Source organism: Austrofundulus limnaeus, unplaced genomic scaffold, assembly GCF_001266775.1.
Source record: "Austrofundulus limnaeus strain Quisiro unplaced genomic scaffold, Austrofundulus_limnaeus-1.0 Scaffold33, whole genome shotgun sequence".
Taxonomy (NCBI): Eukaryota; Metazoa; Chordata; class Actinopteri; order Cyprinodontiformes; family Rivulidae; genus Austrofundulus; species Austrofundulus limnaeus.
In genome coordinates this window covers 943,576-955,067 of record NW_013952435.1, presented here as the reverse complement: position 1 = coordinate 955,067, position 11,492 = coordinate 943,576, and the positions used below count along the sequence as shown (strand labels likewise).

General features: G+C 42.5%; 2 protein-coding genes across 3 annotated transcripts in view; one reads left to right on the top strand and one right to left on the bottom strand.

Moving 5' to 3' along the window:
• Positions 1–7,450, top strand: part of jag1b (jagged canonical Notch ligand 1b) — a 36,189-nt gene extending 28,739 nt beyond the window's left edge. Inside the window, exons 21-26 of the mRNA XM_014005947.1 lie at positions 242–355; positions 430–539; positions 1,122–1,361; positions 3,548–3,679; positions 3,884–4,025; positions 5,577–7,450. Coding sequence (XP_013861401.1) covers positions 242–355; positions 430–539; positions 1,122–1,361; positions 3,548–3,679; positions 3,884–4,025; positions 5,577–6,049 — 1,211 coding nt within the window. The 3' untranslated portion in view covers positions 6,050–7,450. The remainder of the gene's footprint in view (positions 1–241; positions 356–429; positions 540–1,121; positions 1,362–3,547; positions 3,680–3,883; positions 4,026–5,576) is intronic.
• Positions 7,451–8,670: 1,220 nt separating this feature from the next.
• Positions 8,671–11,492, bottom strand: part of slx4ip (SLX4 interacting protein) — a 53,197-nt gene continuing 50,375 nt past the window's right edge. For both annotated transcript variants that reach the window (XM_014005952.1, XM_014005951.1), the window contains exons 7-8: positions 9,932–10,029; positions 8,671–9,846 (exon numbers count right to left, since the gene is read on the bottom strand). In XM_014005952.1, the coding sequence (XP_013861406.1) occupies positions 9,222–9,846; positions 9,932–10,029 (723 nt within the window). In that variant the 3' untranslated portion in view covers positions 8,671–9,221. The remainder of the gene's footprint in view (positions 9,847–9,931; positions 10,030–11,492) is intronic.

The following is an 11,492-nucleotide window of genomic DNA, read 5'->3' as shown; positions in this document are numbered from 1 at the left end:
TTTTAAAAAAATGTAGTGAGTAGAAAGTACAGATAATTGTGTAAAAATGTAATGAGTAAAAGTAAAAAGTAGGCTGAAAAATAATTACTCCAGTAAAGTACAGATAACTAAAACTTCTGCTTAATACAGTAACAAAGTATTTGTACTTAGTTACTTTACAGTTGTAAAGCAGAGTTCTGCTCTGTGTCTGACTCTGCTCTTTATCCCATAAACAGATGTTTTTTCCATGTCTCCTGCACAGATATCAACGAGTGCCAGTCCTCTCCGTGCGCGTCGGGCTCCACCTGCGTGGACGAGATCAACGGATACCGATGCCTCTGTCCTGCAGACCGAACTGGACCCCACTGTCAAGAAGGTACCTCCCCTCGCAAAGTGAGCATCTTTAAATATACAAAAGCATCCCTGACGCTAAAATCCATCTCAACGCAGAGACAAGAAAGCACTGCTCCGTTAACGGACACGTGACCCTGGATGGAGCCACGTGGGAGGAGGACTGCAACACCTGCCACTGCTCCAACGGGAAGGTTGTGTGCACGAAGGTACGTCTGCACAAACTGCGCTCACCTGTGCAGGGCCTCACGCCTCTGTTTACGGACGAGAGAGGCTGTGGGGAGAGTGGTTCCCCACTCGAGGCTTGTTCTCAGCTGTGGGTTGGGCCACAACAACATTCTGTGCTCAGGGTGGAGCTGCTTTGGGAGTGTCAGATTCTGTGTAGGGATGATACAGTTTGCTTTTTAAAAAAAAGGCTGCACAATGGTGCTATTATAAGTCAGTGTCAGGTGCCAAACGCAGAAACTCCCACAGTYGGACTGGATCGACCGAGGGTTGTGTAATTCTTACGGGAGCAGCTTGAGGTAGCGTTATCGTGCTCATCTAACCACCGAGGGAACAAAAGCACGTTACTGGTTCTGCTCGTGGGAGTGAAAGTTAATATGGAACTGTAAAATCTACTCCAGGCTACTGTTTTGAACCTGACGTTTCTTGTACTTTCTCCAAACAGGAGCTTGTTTGTGTCGTGCACAAGTCRCATTCATTTTAATTGGCAACTAAAATGCCAATAACTGCTTTTAGTCTTGTTGTGCTGCAGAGATTAAAAGCTGAATCCTGTTTTTCCTCTGCAGATGTGGTGCGGCCCCAGGTCGTGCAAACTCAGCGCCAAGGGTCGAGGCGGGTGTCCGCTGGGCCAGAGCTGCGTGCCTCTCAGAGAGGGCCACTGCTTCGTGAAGCCGTGCGTGGAGCTCGGGGAGTGCTGGCGCCCCAACTCTCCCCAGCCTCCTATCAAATGCCACCCCAGCTCCTCTTACCAGGACAGCAGCTGCGCCAACATCACCTTCACCCTGAAGAAGGAGACCATGCCTCAGGTGAGTTCTCCGAAGAAACGGTCGGTTTTTTTCCCTCTCCTCGTTACGACTTGTAAACGATGGCAACAGCAGAGATCAGAGTTCCAGGAGAGCTCCCGCCTTTCCTCCAGGGCAAAAACAAACTCTGAGGAGTTCATTTAGTTTGTAAACAGTTGTCTAAATCCACACTTAGGTGAACTAGTGCAGTGCTTCCCAAACTTTTTACCTTCGAATCCACAAAATACCCACATCAGAAGCTTGTCACCCCGAATAGTACTGGTCTGAGTACACAAACTTTGTCAGTAACTCTAATAAACAAAGGCTTTTTTCATCTAAAAAGCTTTTTCATTATTTTGTTTTTGTAATAATTATAGGAAAAATAATACGTCAGTTATTTTATTACCTTTTTAAAATTGATTTCTGGACATTATCCAAAGTTATTTATGACCCACAACTGGGTCACGACTCCAACTTTGAGACATTTGTCAATTAAACATGGACATAGTAACAGTATTCATTATACTACATTCATCTATTCCAGAGGTCTGCAACCTTTATGATCAACAGAGTCATTTCTGCTCCTTGTCTCACTAATAAAATGTGTCCGGAGCCACAAAACAAGCTACAACTGTGATTATCAACTGGTGGTTCGTGGGCCCTTTTGGGAAACCTTTACGGTCAGTGGAGGCAACATTATAAAACTAAAAAAAACATTGCTGTTGTTATTAGTAATTATTATTGTTGTTGTTGTTGTTGTTGTTGTTGTTGTTATAATAAGCATCAGGACAAATAAAAAGACCATATTAATGTAAACAAGAAAAATACTGTATATACTCTAGTTTATACCGATTTTCATAAAAACTACTACAATTATTCAGGCTTTTTTTTCCTAATTCTTATTATTATATAGTAATTAAATGATTTAAAGGTAATTCTGATGGATTTGAAAGATCATAGAAATAAATTAGATTATTTAAGTAAACAGCAGGCTAGCATGAGCTAATGTGTTTTACTTTTTGTATTAGTAATATTGATCACATATTTGCATACAAATTAATTAAGCCACATGTGGCCCCAGAGCCGCAGGTTGCAGACCCCTGATCTATTCTAAAGTAGACATATGATRCTTTTAAATCCTTCATTTTTACATTTCAATCCTTCAGTTGGGGTCTTTATAAAGTGGAACTAAAAGCTTTGGTCTGAATTCCTTATTGGAACTTTACCAGCCCCTCTTCCACCCCTTTTCTGGTGTGCGTCTCAAAGAAGCTGGTTTTGATACTGTTCATTTTAAGGCACGTCAAGCCCCGCCCCCCTCCAGCTTCCAGACCGGTCTGCTCCAGTTTGAGAGAGGGGGATGATTTGATCTGGTATCTCTGGTTCATTTTGTTAATCAGAMTGATGCAAACATTAAAGCCAACCATTTATTGCCATTTATAGTTATTTACAATATGCCTATTGCACAGGCTGTTATCGCGATGATGATAAATTTGCGGCCTTAATTTTCTAGCAGTGAAGAAACATTTTTTACAATTTAATTGCAACRAAAGACTTGTCCATTCAGCCTTACATGTTGGCGCCAAAGTCTGACCCAGAACCAGAGAATTAAGACGAGGAAATTGTAATTGGTAAATCCAAACCTAATTTGGCAATTCTGTCAAATAATATGATGTAATAGACTCAGAAAATAGAGAAAACTGACTGAGCTGAAAAATATGAACCAACCAGAATATAAAGATATCTTTGCAGGAGAGACTAAATTCAACTTTTCTGCCTCCTAGAGACACAACTAAATGTATTTACTGGCTAAAAAAATGGATTTTGCATGATGCGTCCCCTTTAAGTACACTAACCTCACTCCTTTGTAACAACTAAGGYGAAAAATAGCTTTTAAATGTCAGGAAATATTTTCAGGACCTCATTTTGGGAAGCACTGCTCTAAACATGTCTTTGCAGCTCTCCTKCTAATTCCTCCATAAGATCCAGGATTCGTTTTAAATGAGAGCTTTAGCAATTCTTTCACATCAAATAATCATCACTCGCCAGGTCCCACTAATCATGACGGAGCGTGGCGACGAGCGTTTGAGCTGGTGGTCTTTAATCTCAGTTAGGTGGGCTGTAGCCAGTTATGAAGCTGCCCCTCCTGCCAAAAGACAAATCCAGATTGGTTGTTTCCATATGTGTGAACATCATCCCGTCTCCCTGTGCAGGGCCTGACTGTGGAAGGAGTGTGCAAGCAGCTGAGGCGTTTGCATATCGTCAAGAATCTTTCCTTGGAGCATTCCATGTCCATAACCTGTGACCCGTCGTTCTCAGCGAGCAACGAGATCCACGTCTGCATCGTGAGTACCTCCCCAGCCCTCTGACCTGCCCCGCRGGTCGACACGTGGAAGTCTCTGATTTATAGCCTGCGGTGGTGTGTTCCACGTGGAGACCCTCCCAACGGGTTGTTTTATGGGACGAGTTGGGAGCGAAGTGGACCCTTCGCTCTCGTAGGTGTGATCGTACTCAAGTTTGAATTTAAACCTGGATTTCTTTGCCTCCAGTCTGCAGAAGATCATCGCTTGGACCGCCGTCCCGTTAAAGAGATCATCGATCGAATAATCGACTTGGTCAGCAAACGGAACGGGAACAACACCATCATCTCCGCCATCGCTGAAGTGCGGGTGCCGAAACCGAACGAAACTGGTAGGAACCAAATTTTTATTTCTTTTCTCCATAAATCAAAAAAAAACAAACCATAAAGGGATCAGTGATTAGTTGTAACATTAGACTTTATTTGATAAACATTTATTTTAACTGTAAAATAAAGACTGTAAAAATACTGTAGGATGTTTAGTTTTGCAAATTTTTAAAAATATATTTTAACACGGACGGAGCCATTTTATTTACACACAAAGCATTCTGGGTAAATGATGACGTGGATAGGTCCTCGGTGCGAGGCTGTTAGCGAGCTATATCCACCCTGAAGGTTAATCTTGGACAATATCTGATGATCGACTCTTAAATGAAACCAGAGAGCGTTGACAGAGAGGAGAAGGTAGAAATGACTCAGCCTGGAACTGAAAATATGGATGGAGGACAACAGAGCTGCTTCATGGAAGAAGAACCTCAGCTTAGCCTGTTAGCTTTAGCATTAGAACTGACACTATATTGCCTTATATGTATTAGCACGGCGCTAGCTAAACTGAGGTCCTCCATCCATATTTTCAGTTGCAGTCTGAGTCATTTTTGTGTTCCCCTCTCTGTCATGTGGATGGAGGACCTCAGTGATGAGAGGAGAATGTGTAGCGCTGAGCTAATACATATATATGGTGATAGCGTCGGGGCTAATGCTAAAGCTAACAGGCTAAGCTGAGGTTCTTCTTCCATGAAGCAGCTCTGTTGTCCTCCATCCATATTTTCAGTTCCAGGCTGAGTCATTTCTACCTTCTCCTCTCTGTCAACGCTCTCTGGTTTCATTTAAAAGCGTCGATCATCAGATATTGTCCAAGATTAACCTTCAGGGTGGATATAGCTCGCTAGCAGCCTCGCACCGAGGACCTATCCACGTCATCATTTACCCAGAATGCTTTGTGTGTAAATAAAATGGGTCAGTCCGTGTTAAAATATATATTTAAAAATTTGCAAAACTGAACATCCTACAGTATTTTTATAGTCTAAAGTCTACTGTTACAACTAATCACGGTTCCCTTTAAAAGACCTGTTCTGATTAATAGTTATCAAAAGTCAGGACTTTATCAGCTGTGATGCAGGGAGGAAGACAAAAAGAGGCAAAAGTCTTGGTCTAGACCAGTGGTTCTCCATCAAGGACCACTATCCTGCATGTTTCAGTTGTTGGTCCTTAACTTCTGCAGAAGTCTACCAATTAATTTAAATCAGGTGTGTCAAAGAGGAAACATCTAAAACACGCAGGACAGTGGTCCTTGAAGACCAGGATTGAGAWCCACTGGTCTAGGGKTGGCTAGGTCTGCTGATCATAGAGTAGTGGAGTGTTTCCAGAACTGGTTTGTATTTAAATGGAAAAAGGAGCCTGTGTGGCTTTAAATTGGCTCTCACTGCAGCTGGCTGGCCTCCTGCATGTGTCCACCATCAATCAACTTGGTGGCGGCGCTCTCCTTTCTTGTTTTAAGTCCGAGAGGTTTGATGGTACCGGCCAAAGTTTGAAACCTCTTTAAAACAAAGCTCGCAGTTTTACATTGCCATTTCTGTGACGTGTCTTCTCTCCTCCCCCGTCAGACTTCCTGGTGCCGCTCCTCAGCTCCGTCTTCATCGTCATCTGGGCGCTCGTGCTGGTCTTCGTCCTGCTGTGGTGCGTGCGGCGGCGGCGGCGGAAGCAGAGCGGCCACGGCGGGCCGTCGCCGACGGGCTCCGAGGACAACACGACCAACAACGTGCGGGAGCAGCTCAACCAGATCAAGAACCCCATCGAGAAGCACGTGGGCCTCACGGTGGCCATCAAAGACTTCGAGAGCAAGAACTCGATCACGGCCAAAATAAGGACGAATCACTCCGAGGGGGACGAGAACGACAAGGAGAGGCACCTGCAGAAGGGCCGCTTCGCCAAACAGCCAGCATACACACTGGTGGAGAGGGACGAGAAGGCACCCGTCTCCAACCCCACGTCCAAGCACCCGAACTGGACTAACAAACAGGACAACAGAGACTTGGAGACAGCAAACAGCATAAACAGGATGGACTACATCGTATAGCAGACGGCTGTGTTGCTGTGCAACCGAGCGTTATTCCTGCACACCCAGGTGGTGGGTGAAACCGGGGAGCTTTGGCACGCGGAGCTTGCGCTCGTGCCACTCGCGACCCCACAGTATTTTTCAGATTTTCCCCGTGTTAATTTAAGTCTTGACAAGCTGGCTTACACTGGCAGTGATGGTTGCTTTGGTTGGCTGGAAAAAAAAAACAAAAAAACAACAAAAACACAAGGCACTGGTCTACATTTCACAGTAGAACGACTTGCAGAAGTGTCCTCCTGTGCATTTCCTCTTTTTTTTCCTTCATATTTGGACAAATGGAAGGGGCTTATGGTGTTATTGTTGTAGAGTGACTCGAACTACTCGACGTGTTCAACACTAGAGCTAATTGTTTTTGGTTTTTTAGCGCGTTCCTTCTAGTTCTGTTTTGAGAAAAGTGCCTTTTTTCAGCTTTAGACTTCAGCAACTGTCAAATAAGAATAAAAAAATCCACTTTATTATTTATTTTATTTTTACGGGGAGGGGAGGGAGGAGAGGGGGTTCGATGTCAGCAGCAGCTGCTGCCAAAATGAAGAATTTATGTGACAATTTAGAACATGTAGATATGTACATTTTTTATTAATCATTGTGTATATTTGATTTATTAACTTAATAATCAAGAGCCTTAAAATATCATTCCTTTTTATTTATGTTCTGTCTAGTTTTGAAGGTTCTGATAGCTGCAGAAACCGACCATTTTTCAAAAAAAAAATTTTTTTTTTCAGCGATTTCAACTTTAAAGCCAAATTTCCAAGAATTTCAGAAAAAAAGTTGGGCACTTTGGGCTTGAAACAAAAACAAACTTTTTTTTTGTTTCGCTTTTCATTTTGACATTTCATTACTTGTTGCCAGGACCTTTAATTGAAGGCAGGTGAGGTGAGGACAACAAAAGAAACATGGCCGCTGCGAGGTTTGGACACGATGGCAGACATATTGCTTGCCACCGACCGGTTTCTACTTACAGGAACAAAAACTCAGCTGATTCAGTTTGACACATTTCAACATCACAAACCAGAATTCCCATCTGCTTTAGTCAGCGTAATATCATAAGCTTAGACCTCGAGTACTTGAAGAGTGGGGGGGAGGGCAATGGGAACACTGTGGAACCGGATAAAACACTGCCTTGCTCTGCGACTCTTTGTTTCTGTGCACATTTTCCCTTTTTTTTTTTTAAACGAGGCTCTTTAAAGACGAACAAGTTTTCTCATTTGTTAACCCCATGGCAACATTTTGTCCCCCCTTTTTTTTTTCTTGTGTTTATGAACTTGAGAATTATGTGTTGATCTGGCAATATATTTTTTGAAAGTCATATTTATTAAATATTTTGTATGAAAAGAGAATTAAAGTCGCCTTTGTTCTGGATGAGACGAGTTTTAAGAGTCTGTCTGTGATGCATGGGGCCAGACATGTCGGAGCACATGAGCRCGTTCTCATGCAGCCGGCGTGGGAACCGGAGCTGGAGACGCATCGTGGACGTGAATGAGGTCCCTGTCCAAATATGTTTACAGCTAATTGCGTTGCAGCTAGCCGTCCGTCGTATTTAAATCAATCCTGAAGACGAAAATACCCTCATGAGCCTTTAGACAACCATTCCCTTGTTGCTCTGAAGCTTTTCCTTTAAAAGCTTTTTAGACGAGCTGGACTGGAGTTTGAGTCCATCACTTCGGAATCTGTTCGAAAGGATTAAAACCAGAGCAAAGATTAGCATCACCTCCTGGGAAAGATCTTAAAAACTTCCAGTTTCACTAATCTGCCACGTCTTTGTCGCCCCCACATTTAATAAAAAAAAAAAAGCTGAGTTGGCTTCAGGTGGCAAACAGGCTTGGGTTACAGATTGGAAAACCCGACGGGCTTCTTTGTCAAAACGTCAGGCAATCTGCTAAAAAAGTAAAAAAAAAAAAAAAAAACCATCCAAACCGCATTGTTTCCATTGGTTAACTGTATTTTTCATTAAATTTGTTAGTGGTTTATATTCTCAATGAACATTTTAAAGGGCCTGTGACATGCCTCTGCTTCAATTACAAAGTGTCAGAAAACATTAAGAAAATTGGCATAGTACGCGTGATTTTACCTGTGTAGTCACATAACAGGCCTAGTTTCTTTTGAATTTGTCTCAGCCAAAGTGAAACAGGAAGTGACATCAAAGGGGAACTCATTAACAAAATAAAATCTCTGGTCTTTGTTTATTAAAACAAAATTATTTGAACTTTATCTCTTTGTCTCTCTCCGATAGTGACTCATAATTAAATAAAAACATCAGATACAGTCTGTATTAGCACAACGCTCTGTTTACATGCAAACATTCCCCTTTGACATCACTTCCTGTTTCTTCACATGCAAATATCTCAACTGTTCATCTCAGCGGTGTGCAATTTGTTTTGCAACACGTTAATGTTATCTTTCCAAAAATGCATTAATTTTTTTATCAAAAATCTCGTCACGGGCCCTTTAAAGATCCGGTGAAGTCTCTAGTGGATCAGTTTTGGCTACTAATGAGTTTGGACAGCAACGTTCACAATAAATGCTTAGGTGACAACAGCAGCTGCGTTTTATAGTCCTATATTTTCAAAATCACTTCTACTCCATCAGTTTCTCAAGTTTTATTTAAAGTCTGAATAAATGCTCAACAATCCAAGCGTTTAGGAACCAAGTATGAAGTAAACCGTATGAGAATAAAAACCTGAAAAAAAAGGGGGCATTTTTGAGAATGGGGTGATGAAACAAATCTGGAAACCCCCATCAATCACATGGGAGCTGGAGCAGGGATACTGGACGCTGTTCAGACGCGTAGGAGCCAGTGTTTCAGACTGGAGGCCATGACGTACTGTGTGGCTCCTGCCTGTCTCAAATGCCTAATCTTTAACACAAAGCCAAATCAAAACTCCAATTAAAAAGGTTTTTCACTTATTTGCGAGCCTCTCTTGGCCCGCTGCTGCTGAAGGGTGGAGGGCCCGTTCACATATTTGACAAAGGAAAACTCGAATGTATCAATTGACAAAGTGGTTTGATATAAAAAGCACATGTGAAGTTCTGCAGTTAGAAGTGACACACGGACTACAAAACATGAAGCCTGTCAGAATATAATCTCCATCTCTGTGGCGTCAGGATTCTTTGCCGAAAGCGTTTCCTCTCCCCTTCAGGACCTCTTCGTTCGCCGTAATCTGGAGGTTCTGGGCACGTTCTCGCTCCCCTCCTCTCTGAGAGCGGATCTGGAACCAATAGAAGAGCCCGAGGATTCGGGCTTGACAGATAGGCCCCTCAGACTTGCGGCGGGCCTGTTTTGGATTGTTGGTGGTGTGTTATTGCTCGTGAGGGGGAGCCTCCGGGCTTGTTTCCCTGGAGTAAGCAGCTCTACTTCCAGTGTGGTTTCCTGGCGCTCTGAGACAAGGGAAGCCTTGGGCTCTGTCTTTACTTGGACTTGAGGAAGTGGCAGGTCGTGGATGGATGTCTGCGAGGAGGACTCGGCGGAGTCGGCTCGTGTTGTGCCTGGAGGTCCTCCAAGGCACGGTCTCTTGGCCGGCTGTAGGTGAGGATCCTCGCCGTCGTCGCCGGGCTCGTGCCTCTTGCTGCTCTTAGAAAGGATTTCAGGCTCTGGTTTCAGCGTTTGGACCTCAGCCTCCTGCTCAGCCGTGGGGATGGCCTTCCAGCTCGGTTTCCTCTCCCCAGCTTTACGTTCCTGTGTTCGGGTTTCAAGATGAGCCTCCTGGTCCGAGCGCTTCTTCTCCTCAGAGCTCGTTTGCTGGACGTTGGCTTGTTTGGCTCTGAAAACGTTGAAAAAAGAAACAAACGAATAAGTTGCGTGYCCTTTCTGACGGCTGGGTTTGGAAAGCTTTAGATCATACTCACATCTTTTGAAGCGCAGACTTCTTTGTTTTTGTGGCGTCCTGTAAAAACTCTTGGGATCCTCCCACACTGGAAAAATACTCAGATCGGGTTTGTTCCAACTAAAGAAGACGAATACAAAAGTTGTAAATCGACCGAATGGTTTGGCTTCATGGTGCTGCCAGATATATAACTGGACTTGAAGGACACCAGCTTTATGCCACAGTTTTAAACTTGGATCACTTTATGCTGGAAACGATGGAGTTCTAGTCATTTGGGTGAAACCTTGCACTTGTGTGATCAAAGCATGTACGCAACTACGCAAGTTCCCCTAAAGCACTAAAGCACTAATAGGGGAACWAATTTCCTGATTAGTGCTTTAGAGATTTTGCTAATTTCCTAATTCATTAGTGGATTAGCACTTGCTAAATTTATGGGCTAAATTTATATGCACTAATTGTTATTTAAATATAAATAAATACTGATCAACATTATTGCCAACAGCTGAGGGTGAAAACTGTCAGAAGTGTTGGTCACTTCTCTACTAAATCAGTGGTTTTCARACATTTTTGCTTCCGACCCACAAAATAACAGCTGCAGACACTCATGACCCCAGATATTACTTGTTTACGTAGCAAAGTTTGCTAATAACTTTGTTAAACATGAGAATAATACAGTAACTATAAAAAACCTAGTAACTATGATACTAATTTTTATTCATTTTCACAATAACAATGATGAAAATATTAGCCTTTTTTCTTTCTTTTTTTTGCATTTAAATTGATGTCTGGAAGTCATCTAGTGACCCTCAATTGATGTTTTGTGGCCAAGAAAGAGGTCCAGACCCCAACTTTGGGAACCTCTACTCTAGATGAAATATTAACAATATTCTGCACAGAGAAAATATTGTCTCATGTTGACTCTGAGGAATGTTCCATGGGTCATCTGGGTTTTTAGTGCTTTAGAATTAGCTTTTGCTAAATTTTTCATTGTGTTAGTGCTTTAGAATTAGGGGACCTAAATATTAAAGTTAGTGCTTTAGGGTTAGTGCAACTAATTTTTAGAATAGTGCTGCCCACCACTGTTAGCAACAATATCTGCAAACATGAGAGCATTTTTTAATGTGGTGGCCATATTGAATTGGTCCCAAMTATTTGCACTGGTTAATGACAAGTTTTGCTAACAGAGCTGACACAAACAGCTAAAGTTTTAAGCAAAGATCTTGCGCGATGAGACGCACTTTGGGTTGTGTGTTTGGGATGATCCTTAGCTATGACCACAACATGTTTTAACTCAGTATTTGTAAAATTGACTGTGTTGCAGCTATTTTCATGTTTTTTTTTAATGTCAGTTGGTGATGATTTGATTCGATTTAGATTTATTTATTTAACAGGAAAAGATTATTAAAAATCAAGCCTGACTCAACATAATTGCTGTTTTACAGCAGGTTCCTGTTCTGCAGCACATAAAACACTCAGAATTACAGCATCACAATCACATCATTATACACCATAGCAACCCATTCTCACTCCCGAGTCGTCACATATTGACGTTTTTCAAAGGTCCCTTTGCGTCCAATTTTGAC